At 47.8% G+C, this 20,762-nt stretch overlaps 1 protein-coding gene across 2 annotated transcripts in view; it reads right to left on the reverse strand.

The window, feature by feature from the left end:
* nrp2b (neuropilin 2b) overlaps positions 1-20,762 on the reverse strand; it is a 232,753-nt gene that overhangs the window by 8,927 nt on the left and 203,064 nt on the right. The window contains exons 16-17 of one of the 2 annotated variants that reach the window (XM_071340724.1): positions 19,817-19,849; positions 11,033-13,658 (exon numbers count right to left, since the gene is read on the reverse strand). In XM_071340724.1, coding sequence (XP_071196825.1) covers positions 13,255-13,658; positions 19,817-19,849 — 437 coding nt within the window. In that variant the 3' untranslated portion in view covers positions 11,033-13,254. Of the gene's footprint in view, positions 1-11,032; positions 13,659-19,816; positions 19,850-20,762 lie in introns of those variants that run through there. The other variant, XM_071340725.1, reaches the window with a different exon arrangement.

Genomic DNA, 20,762 nt, shown 5'->3' on the forward strand with positions numbered 1-20,762 from the left:
GTCTGGTATGGGTCCTAACAGTACCTTCCTGTACCCTTCAACACCAGTCTGGTATGGGTCCTTACAGTACCTTCCTGTACCCTTCAACACCAGTCTGGTATGGGTCCTAACAGTACCTTCCTGTACCCTTCAACACCAGTCTGGTATGGGTCCTTACAGTACCTTCCTGTACCCTTCAACACCAGTCTGGTATGGGTCCTTACAGTACCTTCCTGTACCCTTCAACACCAGTCTGGTATGGGTCCTAACAGTACCTTCCTGTACCCTTCAACACCAGTCTGGTATGGGTCCTAACAGTACCTTCCTGTACCCTTCAACACCAGTCTGGTATGGGTCCTTACAGTACCTTCCTGTACCCTTCAACACCCGTCTGGTATGGGTCCTTACAGTACCTTCCTGTACCCTTCAACACCAGTCTGGTATGGGTCCTTACAGTACCTTCCTGTACCCTTCAACACCAGTCTGGTATGGGTCCTTACAGTACCTTCCTGTACTCTTCAACACCAGTCTGGTATGGGTCCTTACAGTACCTTCCTGTACCCTTCAACACCAGTCTGGTATGGGTCCTTACAGTACCTTCCTGTACCCTTCAACACCAGTCTGGTATGGGTCCTTACAGTACCTTCCTGTACCCTTCAACACCAGTCTGGTATGGGTCCTTACAGTACCTTCCTGTACCCTTCAACACCAGTCTGGTATGGGTCCTTCCAGCACCCTAAAACTCACCTGTCTACTTCCCTGCTTAGTGGTAGAATAATTAAATGATTTTACTCAGGCTTGGTCTGTTCCTTGGGCCCAATGACCCCGCTGAGTGCATTAGCTCATTAATATGACTTTGAGGAGGGGGCATCCCAATGATATGACTATGAGGAGGGGGGCATCCCAATGATATGACTATGAGGAGGGGGGCATCCCAATGATATGACTATGAGGAGGGGGGCATCCCAATGATATGACTATGAGGAGGGGGGCATCCCAATGATATGACTATGAGGAGGGGGGCATCCCAATGATATGACTATGAGGAGGGGGGCATCCCAATGATATGACTATGAGGAGGGGGGCATCCCAATGATATGACTATGAGGAGGGGGGCATCCCAATGATATGACTTTGAGGAGGGGGCATCCCAATGATATGACTATGAGGAGGGGGGCATCCCAATGATATGACTATGAGGAGGGGGGCATCCCAATGATATGACTATGAAGAGGGGGGCATCCCAATGATATGACTATGAGGAGGGGGGGCATCCCAATGATATGACTATGAGGAGGGGGGGCATCCCAATGATATGACTATGAGGAGGGGCATCCCAATGATATGACTATGAGGAGGGGGGCATCCCAATGATATGACTATGAGGGGGGGGGGGCATCCCAATGATATGACTATGAGGAGGGGGGCATCCCAATGATATGACTATGAGGAGGGGGGGCATCCCAATGATATGACTATGAGGAGGGGGGGCATCCCAATGATATGACTATGAGGAGGGGGCATCCCAATGATATGACTATGAGGAGGGGGGCATCCCAATGATATGACTATGAGGAGGGGGGGCATCCCAATGATATTACTATGAGGAGGGGGCATCCCAATGATATGACTATGAGGAGGGGGGGCATCCCAATGATATGACTATGAGGAGGAGGCATCCCAATGATATGACTATGAGGAGGGGGCATCCCAATGATATGACTATGAGGAGGGGGGCATCCCAATGATATTACTATGAGGAGGAGGCATCCCAATGATATGACTATGAGGAGGGGGGGCATCCCAATGATATGACTATGAGGAGGGGGGCATCCCAATGATATGACTATGAGGAGGGGGGGCATCCCAATGATATTACTATGAGGAGGGGGCATCCCAATGATATGACTTTGAGGAGGGGGCATCCCAATGATATGACTATGAGGAGGGGGCATCCCAATGATATGACTTTGAAGAGGGGGCATCCCAATGATATTACTATGAAGGGGGGCATCCCAAATGGTAACCTATTCTCCATATAGTTTACTTGTTTTGACCAGGGCTTGATAGTGGGGCCATGTAGTACACTACATAGGGAATAGGGGGCCATGTAGTGCACTACATAGGGACTATAATGCTATTTGGGAGGCAGACCCAAAGCGACTCTGAAATAAGTGCTTACCGTAGACTTAATAAATATAATCAGATCCATTAACTAATTATAAATATTAAAATACTTTAAACAAATCTCATCTCAGAGTAGGAAGTAGGAAGCAGGCAGCCACGGCTGATTTGAAAAGCCCCTCGTGACAACATGCCAATTTATTTCTCTTCAAATATTCGAAAGTTAGCGAAAAATAAATGGAGAAAACTGCCTCAGTGGCAGATCATAAATAAAACGCAACGAGAATAAATTAAATAATGTAAAGGATTAGAACTGAGCTGTGTGGATATATAGATCAGAGGAGAAAGCTGGAACGGAGAGCTGGCTGGGACAAATCAAACAGCTGTACAACGTAAGCACAAACTCTGCAATATATAACTAACATAAAATAAATATTCTTCTCAAAGGGATGTGTAAATGTCTGGGGTGAAAATGTGCACATTGTAATTACAGTGGGGCAAAAATGCATGTACTGTATTTCACATGAGACAGGACCCAAAAACATGGTTCTGTTACAGAGTGGAACATGAGACAGGACCCAACAACATGGTTCTGATACAGAGTGGAACATGAGACAGGACCCATCAACATGGTTCTGTTACAGAGTGGAACATGAGACAGGACCCAACAACATGGTTCTGATACAGAGTGGAACATGAGACAGGACCCAACAACATGGTTCTGTTACAGAGTGGAACATGAGACAGGACCCAACAACATGGTTCTGATACAGAGTGGAACATGAGACAGGACCCAACAACATGGTTCTGATACAGAGTGGAACATGAGACAGGACTCAACAACATGGTTCTGTTACAGAGTGGAACATGAGACAGGACCCAACAACATGGTTCTGATACAGAGTGGAACATGAGACAGGACTCAACAACATGGTTCTGTTACAGAGCAGAACATGAGACAGGACTCAACAACATGGTTCTGATATAGAGCAGAACATGAGACAGGACCCAACAACATGGTTCTGTTACAGAGTGTAAAATGAGACAGGACCCAACAACATGGTTCTGTTATAGAGTGGAACATGAGACAGGACCCAACAACATGGTTCTGTTACAGAGTGGAACATGAGACAGGACCCAACAACATGGTTCTGATACAGAGTGGAACATGAGACAGGACCCAACAACATGGTTCTGTTACAGAGTGGAACATGAGACAGGACCCAACAACATGGTTCTGTTACAGAGTGGAACATGATACAGGACCCAACAACATGGTTCTGTTACAGAGTGGAACATGAGACAGGACCCAACAACATGGTTCTGTTACAGAGTGGAACATGAGACAGGACCCAACAACATGGTTCTGTTACAGAGTGGAACATGAGACAGGACCCAACAACATGGTTCTGTTACAGAGTGGAACATGAGACAGGACCCAACAACATGGTTCTGTTACAGAGTGGAACACGAGACAGGACCCAACAACATGGTTCTGTTACAGAGCAGAACATGAGACAGGACCCAACAACATGGTTCTGTTATAGAGTGGAACATGGGACAGGACTCAACAACATGGTTCTGTTACAGAGTGGAACATGAGACAGGACCCAACAACATGGTTCTGTTACAGAGTGGAACATGAGACAGGACCCAACAACATGGTTCTGTTACAGAGTGGAACATGAGACAGGACCCAACAACATGGTTCTGTTACAGAGTGGAACATGAGACAGGACCCAACAACATGGTTCTGTTACAGAGTGGAACATGAGACAGGACCCAACAACATGGTTCTGTTACAGAGTGGAACATGAGACAGGACCGAACAACATGGTTCTGTTACAGAGTGGAACATGAGACAGGACCCAACAACATGGTTCTGTTACAGAGTGGAACATGAGACAGGACCCAACAACATGGTTCTGTTACAGAGTGGAACATGAGACAGGACCCAACAACATGGTTCTGTTACAGAGTGGAACATGAGACAGGACCCAACAACATGGTTCTGTTACAGAGTGGAACATGAGACAGGACCCAACAACATGGTTCTGTTACAGAGTAAAAAGCAATGAACCATTAGTATGAAATCCAAGATGTCCATCTAGCTAGTTACACATTCTGTGAATACCACGCCAATCATTGTCCAATTAGTCTAGAGATCGAGAGTGCTGAACGTCCCTTACACTAGGCCTGCTGGGCCGGTCTCTCCCTCTCCCTCTCTCCCAGTCCGTCTGTCTGCCCAGAGCTGGGTCAGACGGTCTCTCTCCCTCTCTGCCAGTCCGTCTGTCTGCCCAGAGCTGGGTCAGACGGTCTCTCTCCCTCTCTGCCAGTCCGTCTGTCTGCCCAGAGCTGGGTCAGATGGTCTCTCTCCCTCTCTGCCAGTCCGTCTGTCTGCCCAGAGCTGGGTCAGACGGTCTCTCTCCCTCTCTCCCAGTCCGTCTGTCTGCCCAGAGCTGGGTCAGAAGGTCTCTCTCCCTCTCTGCCAGTCCGTCTGTCTGCCCAGAGCTGGGTCAGAAGGTCTCTCTCCCTCTCTCCCAGTCCGTCTGTCTGCCCAGAGCTGGGTCAGAAGGTCTCTCTCCCTCTCTGCCAGTCCGTCTGTCTGCCCAGAGCTGGGTCAGATGGTATCTCTCCCTCTCTGCCAGTCCGTCTGTCTGCCCAGAGCTGGGTCAGACGGTCTCTCTCCCTCTCTCCCAGTCCGTCTGTCTGCCCAGAGCTGGGTCAGATGGTCTCTCTCCCTCTCTGCCAGTCCGTCTGTCTGCCCAGAGCTGGGTCAGAAGGTCTCTCTCCCTCTCTCCCAGTCCGTCTGTCTGCCCAGAGCTGGGTCAGAAGGTCTCTCTCCCTCTCTGCCAGTCCGTCTGTCTGCCCAGAGCTGGGTCAGATGGTCTCTCTCCCTCTCTGCCAGTCCGTCTGTCTGCCCAGAGCTGGGTCAGACGGTCTCTCTCCCTCTCTCCCAGTCCGTCTGTCTGCCCAGAGCTGGGTCAGAAGGTCTCTCTCCCTCTCTGCCAGTCCGTCTGTCTGCCCAGAGCTGGGTCAGATGGTCTCTCTCCCTCTCTGCCAGTCCGTCTGTCTGCCCAGAGCTGGGTCAGACGGTCTCTCTCCCTCTCTCCCAGTCCGTCTGTCTGCCCAGAGCTGGGTCAGATGGTCTCTCTCCCTCTCTGCCAGTCCGTCTGTCTGCCCAGAGCTGGGTCAGACGGTCTCTCTCCCTCTCTCCCAGTCAGTCTGTCTGCCCAGAGCTGGGTCAGATGGTCTCTCTCCCTCTCTCCCAGTCCGTCTGTCTGCCCAGAGCTGGGTCAGAAGGTCTCTCTCCCTCTCTGCCAGTCAGTCTGTCTGCCCAGAGCTGGGTCAGATGGTCTCTCGCCCTCTCTGCCAGTCTGTCTGTCTGCCCAGAGCTGGGTCAGAAGGTCTCTCTCCCTCTCTGCCAGTCCGTCTGTCTGCCCAGAGCTGGGTCAGAAGGTCTCTCTCCCTCTCTGCCAGTCCGTCTGTCTGCCCAGAGCTGGGTCAGAAGGTCTCTCTCCCTCTCTGCCAGTCCGTCTGTCTGCCCAGAGCTGGGTCAGATGGTCTCTCGCCCTCTCTGCCAGTCCGTCTGTCTGCCCAGAGCTGGGTCAGAAGGTCTCTCTCCCTCTCTGCCAGTCCGTCTGTCTGCCCAGAGCTGGGTCAGAAGGTCTCTCTCCCTCTCTGCCAGTCCGTCTGTCTGCCCAGAGCTGGGTCAGAAGGTCTCTCTCCCTCTCTGCCAGTCCGTCTGTCTGCCCAGAGCTTTCATGTGTCTGTGTTTGAAACATAATTATTTTCCTCCTTCCAGAGAAATAACATCCATCTATCATTCGTTAGAATAAAGGTTATCTTTGATCTCTACATCTCTCTCTCTCCATCTCTCTCTCCATCTCTCTCCATCTCTCTCTACATTCTTGTATACAGAAGATTAATGGAGAGAATCAGATTTAAGCCAAACCCTCCCTGTCTGATCCTGCTTTCTGTTGGAGCCAGACCCTCCCTGTCTGATCCTGCTTTCTGTTGGAGCCAATAGATCTAACGAGACGTCTGGTCTCAGATCAGGGGCTCTATATTCAGTCCGGATCCCTAGAAGCCTTACACACCGTGTCATAGAAATGTCACGCCAATATCCGATTGAGAAACATACAGGCGTGCAGCATATAGCACGAAATGCAGTCTCCACTCAGGAGAAAACATTCCCTTTAAATGTAAATCACGCTGCAACGTTGAACCTTCCGCGATACGGATTGAATAGAGCCCTAGCTATAGGTTTCTACACTCTGGTATATTAGCTATAGGTTTCAACAGGGAAAATGGCCGCTCACAGAGGAATCGGAGGTGAAGACAGTTGCACCGAACCAGCTGGCAGGTAACCCACAGAGTAAGCAACGTGACTATATATGGTCATACATCTGGTCTTGATCCCAGCGATGCAATTCAACATGGCAAACAGTGTAAACATTAGAATGCTAACGTTCTGCTGACATCAGAAAGGGACCTTTTGAAAGGAATAACAAATTACATTCAACAGTCTCAATAGTCTCCAAAATGGACAACTGTGGTCCTCGAGACTTGACATCGATTCTTATGACAAGGCACAACCCCAGCACATGTCTATAAGTAAGTCCTGTAGTAGTCCTGTAGTAAGTCCTGTAGTAGTCCTGTAGTAGTCCTGTAGTAAGTCGCTCTGGATAAGAGCGTCTGCTAAATGACTTAAATGTAAATGTAAATGTAGTAAGTCCTGTAGTAGTCCTGTAGTAGTCCTGTAGTAGTCCTGTAGTAAGTCCTGTAGTAAGTCCTGTAGTAGTCCTGTAGTAGCCCTGTAGTAGTCCTGTAGTAGTCCTGTAGTAGTCCTGTAGTAGTCCTGTAGTAGTCCTGTAGGCTAGTGTACGTATTGACATAATATCAGTGTGTCTGTGACTGGTGTAGTACTTCTCTCTCCTATACTACTATAACAGCTGTGTAGTACTTCTCTCTCCTATAATACTATAACAGCTCTGTAGTACTTATCTCTCCTATACTACTATAACAGCTGTGTAGTACTTCTCTCTCCTATATTACTATAACAGCTGTGTAGTACTTCTCTCTCCTATATTACTATAACAGCTGTGTAGTACTTATCTCTCCTATACTACTATAACAGCTGTGTAGTACTTCTCTCTCCTATACTACTATAACAGCTGTGTAGTACTTCTCTCTCCTATACTACTATAACCTTTTGTCAATAGGGGGGCACTATTTTCACTTTGTAAAAGATCGTTCCCAAATTAAACTGCCTCGTACTCAATTCTTGCTCGTACAATATGCATATTATTATTACTATTGGATAGAAAACACTCTCAAGTTTCTAAAACCGTTTGAATTATATCTGTGAGTAAAACAGAACTCATTTTGCAGCAAACTTCCTGTCAGGAAGTGAAAAATCTGAAATCGAGGCTCTGATCCAGGGCCTTCCTATTCATTTGCTTCAAATCTATGGATATACATGCACTTCATACGCCTTCCACTAGATGTCAACAGGCAGTGGGAGGTGGAATGGGGTGTCTAGCTTGATCTGAGGTCGAACAAGAGCTCTTGGAATGACGTGACCCCAATTTCCTTTGTCTTGCAAGGTGCGGGAATTCATACCCAACTCCTGTTAAAACACACCCTCTTATTCAAGGGTTTTTCTTTATTTTTACTATTTTCTACATTGTAGAATAATAGTGAAGACATCAAAACTATGAAATAACACATATGGAATCATGTAGTAACCAACAAAAGTGTTAAACAAATCCAAATATATTTCCTTTTTGAGATTCTTTAAAGTAGCCACCCTTTGCCTTGATGAGAGCTTTGCACACTCTTGGAATTCTCTCAACCAGCTTCACCTGGAATGCGTTTACAACAGTCTTGAAGGAGTTCCCACATATGCTGAGCACTTGTTGGCTGCTTTTCCTTCACTCTGCAGTCCAACTTATTGCAAACCATCTCAATTTGGTTAAGGTCAGGTGATTGTGGAGACCAGGTCATCTGATGCACCACTCCATCTCTCTCCTTGGTCAAATAGCCCTTACACAGCCTGGAGGTGTGTTGGGTCAATGCCATGTTGAAAAACAAATGATAGTCCCACTAAGCTCAAACCAGATGGGATGGCGAATCGCTGCAGAATGCTGTGGTAGACATGCTGGTTAAGTGTGCCTTGAATTCTAAATAAATCACAGACAGTGTCACCAGCAAAGCACCCCGACACCATCACACCTCCTCCTCCATGCTTCATGGTGGGAACCACACATGCAGAGACCATCCGTTCACCTCCTCCTCCATGCTTCACAGTGGGAACCACACATGCGGAGATCATCCGTTCACCTTCTCTGCGTCTCACAAAGACACGGCGGTTGGAAACAAAAATCTCAAATTTGGACTCATCAGACCAAAGGACATATTTCCACCGGTCTAATGTCCATTGCTCGTGTTTTTTTGCCCAAGCAAGTCTCTTCTTATTGGTGTCCTTTAGTAGTGGTTTCTTTGCAGCAATTCGACAATGAAGGCCTGATTCACGCGGTCTCTTCTGAACAGTTGATGTTGAGATGTGTCTGTGACTTAAACCCTGTGAAGCATTTATTTGGGCTGCAATCTGAGTCTGGTAACTCTAATGATCTTATCTCTGCAGCAGAGGTAACTCTGGGTCTTCCTTTCCTGTGGTGGTCCTCATGAGAGCCAGTTTCATCATAGCGCTTGATGGTTTTTGCGACTGCACTTGACGAAACTTTCAAAGTTCTTGAAATGTTCCGTATTGACTGACCTTCATGTCTTAAAGTGATGATGGACTGTCGTTGTTCTTTGCTTATTTGAGCTGTTCCTGCCGTAATGTGGACTTGGTTTTTTACCAAATAGGGCTATCTTCAACTGATTGGCTCAAACACATTAAGAAGGAAATAATTTTAACTTTTAACAAGACACACCTGTTAATTGAAATGCATTCCAGGTGACTACCTCATGAAGCTGGTTGAGAGAATGCCAAGAGTGTGCAAAGCTGTCATCAATGCAAAGGGTGGCTAATTACGCAAATATAAAATAATTTATATTTGGATTTGTTTAACACTTTTGTTGGTTACTACATGATTCCATATGTGTTATTTCATAGTTTTGATGTCTTCACTATTATTCTACAATGTAGAAAATAGTAAAAATAAAGAAAAACCCTTCAATGAGCAGGTGTGTCCAAACTTTTGACTGGTAGTTTACGTTTTCAGTAAAATATCAACACAGTGGGCCAAGCAGGTGGAAAGGACATCATTTGACCAGCTTTGCCTGCCGAGAACAACACACCAATCGATAAAGACAAATGAACGAATGTAAAACAGTAATGTTAAAGAGTAGTGTGATGACGATGTCATAGTAAAATAGGTTCATTTGTTACTCTGGCGAGCCCTGTGCCCTCCCAGATTTAAGGCCAATGTAAAGGGGATGGAGGGATGGAGGGTTGTCTCACAGGGCATAGGTTGTCTGAGAGGGTATAGGTTGTCTCACAGGGTATAGGTTGTCTCACAGAGTATATGTTGTCTCACAGGGTATAGGTTGTCTGAGAGGGTATAGGTTGTCTCACAGTGCATAGGTTGTCTGAGAGGGTATAGGTTGTCTCACAGGGTATAGGTTGTCTGAGAGGGTATAGGTTGTCTCACAGGGTATAGGTTGTCTCAGAGGGTATAGGTTGTCTGAGAGGGTATAGGTTGTCTCACAGGGTATAGTCTGTCTCAGAGGGTATAGGTTGTATCAGAGGGTATAGTCTGTCTCAGAGGGTATAGGTTGTCTCACAGGGTATAGTCTGTCTGAGAGGGTATAGGTTGACTAACAGGGTATAGGTTGTCTCACAGGGTATAGGTTGTCTCACAGGGTATAGGTTGTCTCACAGGGTATAGGTTGTCTCACAGGGTATAGGTTGTCTCACAGGGTATAGGTTGTTTCACAGGGTATAGGTTGTCTCACAGGGTATAGGTTGTCTCACAGGGTATAGGTTGTCTGAGAGGGTATAGGTTGTCTCAGAGGGTATAGGTTGTCTCACAGGGTATAGGTTGTCTCACAGGGTATAGGTTGTCTCACAGGGTATAGGTTGTCTCAGAGGGTGTAGTCTGTCTCACAGGGTATAGGTTCTCACAGGGTATAGGTTGTCTCACAGGGTATAGGTTCTCACAGGGTATAGGTTGTCTCACAGGGTATAGTCTGTCTGAGAGGGTATAGGTTCTCACAGGGTATAGGTTGTCTGAGGGTATAGGTTGTCTCAGAGGGTGTAGTCTGTCTCAGAGGGTATAGGTTGTCTCACAGGGTATAGGTTGTCTCACAGGGTATAGGTTGTCTCACAGGGTATAGTCTGTCTCAGAGGGTATAGGTTGTCTCAGAGGGTATAGTCTGTCTCAGAGGGTATAGGTTGTCTCACAGGGTATAGTCTGTCTGAGAGGGTATAGGTTGACTCACAGGGTATAGGTTGTCTCACAGGGTATAGGTTGTCTCACAGGGTATAGGTTGTCTCACAGGGTATAGGTTGTTTCACAGGGTATAGGTTGTCCCACAGGGTATAGGTTGTCTCACAGGGTATAGGTTGTCTCACAGGGTATAGGTTGTCTCACAGCATATAGGTTGTCTCACAGGGTATAGGTTGTCTCACAGGGTATAGGTTGTCTCACAGGGTATAGGTTGTCTCAGAGGGTGTAGTCTGTCTCAGAGGGTATAGGTTGTCTCACAGGGTATAGGTTGTCTCACAGGGTATAGTCTGTCTCAGAGGGTATAGGTTGTCTCAGAGGGTATAGTCTGTCTCAGAGGGTATAGGTTGTCCCACAGGGTATAGTTTGTCTCACAGGGTATAGGTTGTCTCACAGGGTATAGGTTGTCTCACAGGGTATAGGTTGTCTCACAGGGTATAGGTTGTCTCACAGGGTATAGGTTGTCTCACAGGGTATAGGTTGTCTCACAGGGTATAGGTTGTCTAACAGGGTATAGGTTGTCTCACAGGGTATAGGTTGTCTCAAAGGGTATAGGTTGTCTCACAGGGTATAGGTTGTCTCAGAGGGTGTAGTCTGTCTCAGAGGGTATAGGTTGTCTGATAGGGTATAGTCTGTCTGAGAGGGTATAGGTTGTCTGATAGGGTATAGGTTGTCTCACATGGTATAGGTTGTCTCACAGGGTATAGGTTCTCACAGGGTATAGGTTCTCAGAGGGTATAGGTTGTCTCAGAGGGTGTAGTCTGTCTCAGAGGGTGTAGTCTGTCTCAGAGGGTATAGGTTGTCTCACAGGGTATAGGTTGTCTCACAGGGTATAGGTTGTCTGAGAGGGTATAGGTTGTCTGATAGGGTATAGGTTGTCTCACAGGGTATAGGTTGTCTCAGAGGGTATAGGTTGTCTCACAGGGTATAGGTTGTCTCACAGGGTATAGGTTGTCTCAGAGGGTATAGGTTGTCTCACAGGGTATAGGTTGTCTCACAGGGTATAGGTTGTCTCAGAGGGTATAGGTTGTCTCACAGGGTATAGGTTGTCTCACAGGGTATAGGCTGTTTCAGAAGATATAGGTTGTCTCAGAGGGTATAGGCTGTTTCAGAAGATATAGGTTGTCTCAGATGGTATAGGTTGTCTCAGGGTATAGGTTGTCTCACAGGGTGTAGTCTGTCTCACAGGGTATAGGTTTTCTCACAGGGTATAGGTTGTCTCACAGGGTATAGGTTGTCTCACAGGGCATAGGCTGTTTCAGAAGATATAGGTTGTCTCAGAGGGTATAGGCTGTCTAAGGCAGCTTCAGAAGACTGTTGCATATAGTAAGAAAACAAATATTGTCTCCATTGATAGGTGCGCCAATGCAGTTAGTACAGGATTGTCTCCATCGCTTCAGTCCTTCATAAAGGAAATAAAACATTAGTTCATAATATATCTAAACAGAAACAAGCAAGTCCATCATCCAAGCAAACTGAAACACGGACCAGAGTCAGGAGGAAGGTCAAACAAAATAGTAATATATCATACCGACATTCTCTCTCTCTGTCTCTGTTTTTCTCTCTCTCTCTCTGTCTCTCTCTCTCTCTCTCTCTCTCTCTCTCTCTCTCTCTCTCTCTCTCTCTCTCTCTCTCTCTCTCTCTCTCTCTCTGTCTCTGTCTCTCTCTCTCTCTCTCTCTCTCTCTCTCTCTCTCTCTCTGTCTCTGTCTCTGTCTCTGTCTCTCTGTCTCTGTCTCTCTCTGTCTCTCTCTGTCTCTCTCTGTCTGTCTCTCTCTCTCTCTGTATACGTGAACAGAGCACCTCTCCTGTTGTAAATGTCAAAGGTGCACTACACGTGGAAATAGCTCCCTCTGACTATCCAGGCTCCACTCCCCTCCACTCCACTCCACTCCACTCCAGTCCCCTCCACTCCACTCCACTCCACTCCACTCCACTCTGCTCTCTCTCTTTTTCTCCTCTCCTCTCTCACCCACTCTCTCTGTTTCCGTCTCTCCTCCCTCCTCCATCTTGGCACCGCTATAAGAGTGTTCTCTCCTCTGGACTGTTCAATCAAAGGTTTAACTCCCCACTGAAAGACTAAGGGCCGTCCAAAATGGCAACCTACCCCTATATAGCACACCAGTTTAGACCAGGGCCCATGGTGCACTATATAGGGAATAGGGTGCCAATTGGGACGTACACTCTTATTCCGAATCCCATCTTTCCCAGAAACCCTTTGGAGGAGTCGGGCCCGTCGCTAAGGGTTCTGGCTGGATGTTTTGGACGTAAACAAGCTCAATGAAACAGGAAGCACATCATCACAGCAAACCCTCCTCGTCCTGTCTTAAAGCCACAAAGCAGCAGCTCCACTAAGAGAGAGGCTAAAGAGAAACCAACAATATCATCAACAGAAGGAAACTTTGGAAGCCTTTTCTGCACTTTTGTTTTCTGCATTCCTTCACAGAGGCAGCATCGTAAGCCTGTTGAAGCCTTTTCTGCACCTTTGTTGGCTCATAATGTTTTTTAAAAATGTTTTCTTCAGAGACAGCAGATTCCAAACAGAAGGCCAGTCAGACCAGATCGTTCCTTCGTGACATCATCTGAGGGTGTCTATAGATATCTGAGGGCAGGTGTTTCTGTCTGGTTCAGCCTGCCCAGTCACAGTACTGTCTCTCTGTCTGTCTCTCTGTCTGTCTGTCTCTGTGTCAAACATAGTCAGCACTGGGAGCCTCGATGCTCATCCTCCTTCTCCAGCCTGATAGACAGCATGGGTTCCATTGGAAGTGTGGCGGGTCCTGCCAGCCCCAACCCAGACAGAGGCCCTCTGTTGGGGTAGTGGGACGACATGACCCCCCCAGGCCCGGGGTAGTGGTTGTGGTTAGGCCCAGGGCCGTAGTGGCTGCTGTGGTAGTGGGCACTCTGGTAGGACACTGAGTGTTGGCTGTTCTTCTTGGCTGCTAGTTGATAGCGGTGACAACAGAGAACCATGACCAGACAGACTGATGCCAGGAGCAACAGGCCCCCAACGCCGGCCATTACATAATACCAGAAGGGTGGGATGGGCTGCACTGACACCTCTGTGTCTACTGTGGGCTCACTGGCACCAGGAAGAGCTCCCCCTGGTGGTAGAGCAGAGACACACAGAGAGTTGGCTTGGGAGGCAGAGATGAAGACAGGGCAGGCATGCAGCAAAGACCCTTCTGTCTTTCAACAGGCCAAAATATAGAGATTTATTTGTGTATTTTTAAAAATAATTTTAACAAACAAAACAGACATATACTGAACATAGACAAGCAGAGGCTCATGCTTCTGCCATTGCTGAGGTTGGACCTTGTTTGATAAAATGCATTGCAAAGCCATTTTTATGCAGCTATAATTTTGGAGATTATCAATCGTTCTTTGTGGAGAGCAGCAAGCAGGTTTTATACGGCAGATTGGGACTATGACATAGCCTGAGGAATAGTAAATCAATTATATAGCCTGAGGAATAGTTAATCAATTATATAGCCTGAGGAATAGGTAATCCATTATATAGCCTGAGGAATAGTTAATCAATTATATAGCCTGAGGAATAGTTAATCAATTATATAGCCTGAGGAATAGGTAATCAATTATATAGCCTGAGGAATAGGTAATCCACTATATAGCCTGAGGAATAGGTAATCAATTATATAGCCTGAGGAATAGGTACTCCATTATATAGCCTGAAGAATAGTTAATCAATTATATAGCCTGAGGAATAGGTAATCCACTGTATAGCCTGAGGAATAGGTAATCCATTATATAGCCTGAGGAATAAGTAGTAATCCATTATATAGCCGGAGGAATAGTTAATCCATTATATAGCCTGATGAATAGGTATTCCACTATATAGCCTGAGGAATAGTTAATATAATATTCATTATATATTTTTGACATTATATAGCCTGAGGAATAGTTAATATAATATTCATTATATATTTTTGACATTATATAGCCTGATGAATAGGTAATCCACTATATAGCCTGAGGAATAGTTAATCCACTATATAGCCTGAGGAATAGTTAATCCATTATATAGCCTGAGGAATAGGTAATCCAATATATAGCCTGCAATTTTTACCTTTATTTAACTAGGCAAGTCAGTTCAGAACAAATTCTTATTTTCACTGACGCCCTTTTTCAGGGGCAGTACAACAGATTTGTACCTCTGGGATTTGATCTTGCAACCTTTCGGTTACTATTCCAATGCTCTAACCACTAGGCTACCTGCCGCCCCAAGCAATAAAGGCTTGTTTGGTCATTTCAATATACTTTTTTAACCTGCGAAATACTGAATACACCGGACGGAATTCAAACAAGAGAAAATCTGGCGACAAAGTTCAAACATCCTCTTTCAGAGGTGTTATCATAGATCATAGCTTTGAGGTCTTTCGGATTTGATCGTAGATCAAAGCTTTGATTTGACGTTTTTCAGGTGTTATCATCGATCATAGCTTTGAGTTGAGGTCTTTCCATTGTTATCATCGATCTTAACTTTGAGTTGAAAACTCTAGTCTGAGATTGCACTGTCTGAATCTAAGATTGTGCCCCTTTAGAGAGACAGCTTTCCAGGACCATATTTGACCTCAGCTCAGCTGTCTGCCTAATTGAAAGACTAGAAAGATAGGAGGGAGATAGCTCTACTGTCTGGGAGAGAGCAGGAGGGAGATAGCTCTACTGTCTGGGAGAGAACAGGAGGGAGATAGCTCTACTGTCTGGGAGAGAACAGGAGGGAGATAGCTCTACTGTCTGGGAGAGAGCAGGAGGGAGATAGCTCTACTGTCTGGGAGAGAACAGGAGGGAGATAGCTCTACTGTCTGGGAGAGAACAGGAGGGAGATAGATAGCTCTACTGTCTGGGAGAGAACATGAGGGAGATAGCTCTACTGTCTTGGAGAGAACAGGAGGGAGATAGCTCTACTCTCTGGGAGAGAACAGGAGGGAGGGAGATAGCTCTACTGTCTGGGAGAGAACAGGAGGGAGGGAGATAGCTCTACTGTCTGGGAGAGAGCAGGAGGGAGATAACTCTACTGTCTGGGAGAGAACAGGAGGGAGATAGCTCTACTGTCTGGGAGAGAACAGGAGGGAGATAGCTAGCTCTACTGTCTGGGAGAGAACATGAGGGAGATAGCTCTACTGTCTGGGATAGAACAGGAGGGAGATAGCTCTACTCTCTGGGAGAGAACAGGAGGGAGGGAGATAGCTCTACTGTCTGGGAGAGAACAGGAGGGAGGGAGATAGCTCTACTGTCTGGACGAGAGCAGGAGGGAGATAGCTCTACTCTCTGGGAGAGAACAGGAGGGAGATAGCTCTACTGTCTGGCAGAGAACAGGAGGGAGGGAGATAGCTCTACTGTCTGGGAGAGAACAGGAGGGAGATAGCTCTACTGTCTGGTAGAGAACAGGAGGGAGATAGATCTACTCTCTGGGAGAGAACAGGAGGGCGATAGTTCTGGGAGTGAATTCTAAGTGGTCATTTTCAGACAGGATTATCCCCGTTCTGTTATCTTACATGAATGGTTGTCTGCCAGTCTCGTCTGCCTCAAGCCAAACATCTCCAAGGAAACCACCCCAACACCCCGACAGCCGAATACACGGGTCCAGAGGGCCCATCTCTCACTCATCCACCCACCACAGACTAGCACACAGTTTGCTTCCCAAATGGAATGAACCGCTTTTGACCCGAGCCCTATTGGCCCAAAAAATGGTAAGCCATTTGTGACTAAACCTACAGCCATCCAAGAGAGGAAATCAAGCAAAATCCTGCCACTCTCCTCTAGCAATCTCCTCCTCCTCCCTCCTCTACCCTCCTCTACCCTCCTCTACTCTCCTCTACCCTCCTCTACTCTCCTCGACTCTCCTCTACCCTCCTCTACCCTCCTCTCCTCTCCTCTACCCTCCTCTACCCTCCTCTACCCTCCTCTACCCTCCTCTACTCTCCTCTACCCTCCTCTACCCTCCTCTCCTCTACCCTCCTCTACCCTCCTCTACCCTCCTCTACCCTCCTCTACCCTACTCTACTCTCCTCTACCCTCTTCTACCCTCCTCTACTCTCCTCTACCCTCCTCTACTCTCCTCTACCCTCCTCTCCTCTCCTCTACTCTCCTCTACCCTCCTCTACCCTCCTCTACCCTCCTCTACTCTCCTCTACTCTCCTCTACTCTCCTCTACCCTCCTCTACCCTCCTCTACTCTCCTCTACCCTCCCCTCCTCTACCCTCCTCTACTCTCCTCTACTCTCCTCTACCCTCCTCTACCCTCATCTCCTCTCCTCTACCCTCCTCTACCCTCCTCTACCCTCCTCTACTCTCCTCTACCCTCCTCTACCCTCCTCTCCTCTCCTCTACCCTCCTCTACCCTCCTCTACTCTCCTCTACCCTCCTCTACCCTCCTCCTCTACCCTCCTCTACCCTCCTCTACCCTCCTCTCCTCTCCTCTACCCTCCTCTACCCTCCTCTCCTCTCCTCTACTCTCCTCTACCCTCCTCTACCCTCCTCTACTCTCCTCTACCCTCCTCTACTCTCCTCTACCCTCCTCTACTCTCCTCTACTGTCCTCTACCGTCCTCTACCCTCCTCTACTCTCCTCTACCCTCCTCTACCCTCCTCTACTCTCCTCTACTCTCCTCTACTCTCCTCTACCCTCCTCTACCCTCCTCTACTCTCCTGCACCCTCCTCTACCCTCCTCTACTCTCCTCCACCCTCCTCTACCCTCCTCTACCCTCCTCTACTCTCCTCTACTCTCCTCTACCCTCCTCTACTCTCCTCTACCCTCCTCTACTCTCCTCTACTCTCCTCTACTCTACTCTCCTCTACTCTCCTCTACCCTCCTCTACTCTCCTCTACTCTCCTCTACTCTCCTCTACCCTCCTCTACTCTCCTCTACCCTCCTCTACTCTCCTCTACTCTCCTCTACCCTCCTCTACTCTCCTCTACTCTCCTCTACCCTCCTCTACTCTCCTCTACTCTCCTCTACTCTCCTCTACCCTCCTCTACCCTCCTCTACTCTCCTCTACTCTCCTCTACTCTCCTCTACCCTCCTCTACCCTCCTCTACTCTCCTGCACCCTCCTCTACCCTCCTCTACTCTCCTCCACCCTCCTCTACCCTCCTCTACCCTCCTCTACTCTCCTCTACTCTCCTCTACCCTCCTCTACTCTCCTCTACCCTCCTCTACTCTCCTCTACTCTCCTCTACTCTCCTCTACCCTCCTCTACTCTCCTCTACTCTCCTCTACTCTCCTCTACCCTCCTCTACTCTCCTCTACCGTCCTCTACTCTCCTCTACTCTCCTCTACCCTCCTCTACCCTCCTCTACTCTCCTCTACTCTCCTCTACTCTCCTCTACCCTCCTCTACTCTCCTCTACTCTCCTCTACTCTCCTCTACCCTCCTCTACTCTCCTCTACTCTCCTCTACCCTCCTCTACCCTCCTCTACTCTCCTCTACTCTCCTCTACTCTCCTCTATCCTCCTCTACTCTCCTCTACTCTCCTATACCCTCCTCTACTCTCCTCTACTCTCCTCTACCCTCCTCTACCCTCCTCTACTCTCCTCTACCCTCCTCTACCCTCCTCTACCCTCCTCTACTCTCCTCTACTCTCCTCTACCCTCCTCTACTCTCCTCTACCCTCCTCTACTCTCCTCTACTCTCCTCTACTCTCCTCTACTCTCCTCTACCCTCCTCTACTCTCCTCTACTCTCCTCTACTCTCCTCTACCCTCCTCTACTCTCCTCTACCCTCCTCTACTCTCCTCTACTCTCCTATACCCTCCTCTACCCTCCTCTACTCTCCTCTACTCTCCTCTACTCTCCTCTACTCTCCTCTACCCTCCTCTACCCTCCTCTACTCTCCTCTACTCTCCTCTACTCTCCTCTACCCTCCTCTACTCTCCTGCACCCTCCTCTACCCTCCTCTACTCTCCTCCACCCTCCTCTACCCTCCTCTACTCTCCTCTACTCTCCTCTACCCTCCTCTACTCTCCTCTACCCTCCTCTACTCTACTCTACTCTCCTCTACTCTCCTCTACTCTCCTCTACCCTCCTCTACTCTACTCTCCTCTACTCTCCTCTACCCTCCTCTACTCTCCTCTACCCTCCTCTACTCTCCTCTACTCTCCTCTACCCTCCTCTACCCTCCTCTACTCTCCTCTACTCTCCTCTACTCTCCTCTACCCTCCTCTACTCTCCTCTACTCTCCTCTACTCTCCTCTACCCTCCTCTACTCTCCTCTACCCTCCTCTACTCTCCTCTACTCTCCTCTACTCTCCTCTACTCTCCTCTACTCTCCTCTACCCTCCTCTACCCTCCTCTACCCTCCTCTACCCTCCTCTCCTCTCCTCTACTCTCCTCTACCCTCCTCTACCCTCCTCTACCCTCCTCTACTCTCCTCTACTCTCCTCTACCCTCCTCTACTCTCCTCTACTCTCCTCTACCCTCCTCTACTCTCCTCTACCCTCCTCTACCCTCCTCTACTCTCCTCTACTCTCCTCTACTCTCCTCTACTCTCCTCTACCCTCCTCTACCCTCCTCTACCCTCCTCTACCCTCCTCTCCTCTCCTCTACTCTCCTCTACTCTCCTCTCCTCTACTCTCCTCTACCCTCCTCTACCCTCCTCTACCCTCCCAGTACATACAGCTGTACATACCCTAGACTCCCAGTACAGACAGCTTTACATACCCTAGACTCCCAGTACAGACAGCTGTACATACCCTAGAATCCCGGTACATACAAAACACTACCTGCTCTGAGTTTGTAGACAGAAATAACGGAACAACAAATATTTCACAGTACTGAATATATAAAAGCTAATTCAAAACATTACTGTGTGCAGTTTCTTTCAGGCTCTTTTCACCTGTTTATATGTAGAGACAACAACACGATGGGACATAATGGGATGGATGCTTGACTTCAGACATGCGCGCGAGGGGACACATGCTCTGATCATAATGCTGGGATGCATTATGTTGGTAACGGTAGCTTCCTGATCCCCACGATATAATAACCCCAGGAACAAGTTCAATACCAACAAAACTGAAACCCGGAAGTAGTTTCTCCTCTGTTTCATTATACCTAAACAAGATTCAGATTCAGTTTTGGAACAGCATCAGTTTAAGACTATGCTTTGGAATGGAATCGAATCAGTGTCGTAACTGCAAGCTGGGGCGGAGCAACAAGCAGGAAGCAACAAATATTCATACAGGAAGTAGACGAACATTCGGCACAGGAAACAGGAAGTAGTCAAAGACAACAAGGCCAACTCACCAGTCATGTCAGGAGGGAATGCAGCGAAGGGTTCTGAAAGAAAGAGAAGGACTAAGTTGTATTAAATAGGCGATGCTATTCTGATCGAAATACTACAGCATACTAATACAATATAGGCTACATTATATGGTACAGCAACAAAATAAACTCAACTTGGACGCCATTTTAGGAAATTATTCCTTTCTCTGGTTGGCAGTTACTGAAGCTGAGACTGACAGGAAGGTGAGACTGAGAGGAAGGTGAAACTGAGAGGAAGATGAGACTGAGAGGAAGGTGAGACTGAGAGGAAGGTGAGACTGAGAGGAAAGTGAGACAGAGAGGAAGGTGAGACAGAGAGGAAGGTGAGACAGAGAGGAAGGTGAAACTGAGAGGAAGGTGAGACTGAGAGGAAGGTGAGACTGAGAGGAAGGTGAGACTGAGAGGAAGGTGAGACAGAGAGGAAGGTGAGACAGAGAGGAAGGTGAGACAGAGAGGAAGGTGAGACAGAGAGGAAGGTGAGACAGAGAGGAAGGTGAGACTGAGTGAGGAAGGTGAGACTGAGTGAGGAAGGTGAGACTGAGTGAGGAAGGTGAGACAGAGAGAGGAAGGTGAGACAGAGAGAGGAAGGTGAGACAGAGAGGAAGGTGAGACAGAGAGGAAGGTGAGACTGAGTGAGGAAGGTGAGACTGAGTGAGGAAGGTGAGACTGAGAGAGGAAGGTGAGACTGAGGAGAGAGGAAGGTGAGACTGAGGAGAGAGGAAGGTGAGACTGAGGAGAGAGGAAGGTGAGACAGAGAGGAAGGTGGTGAAAGTCATACTGGTGAAAGTCATGAAGGAGAGAGTAAGGTGAAGGAGGGAGTCAAAATGAAGGAGAGAGTCAAATGAAGGAGAGAGTCAAATGAAAGAGAGTCAAAGGAAGGAGGGAGTCAAATGAAGGAGAGAGTCAAATGAAAGAGAGGCAAAGGAAG

Source organism: Salvelinus alpinus, chromosome 14, assembly GCF_045679555.1.
Source record: "Salvelinus alpinus chromosome 14, SLU_Salpinus.1, whole genome shotgun sequence".
NCBI lineage: Eukaryota > Metazoa > Chordata > Actinopteri > Salmoniformes > Salmonidae > Salvelinus > Salvelinus alpinus.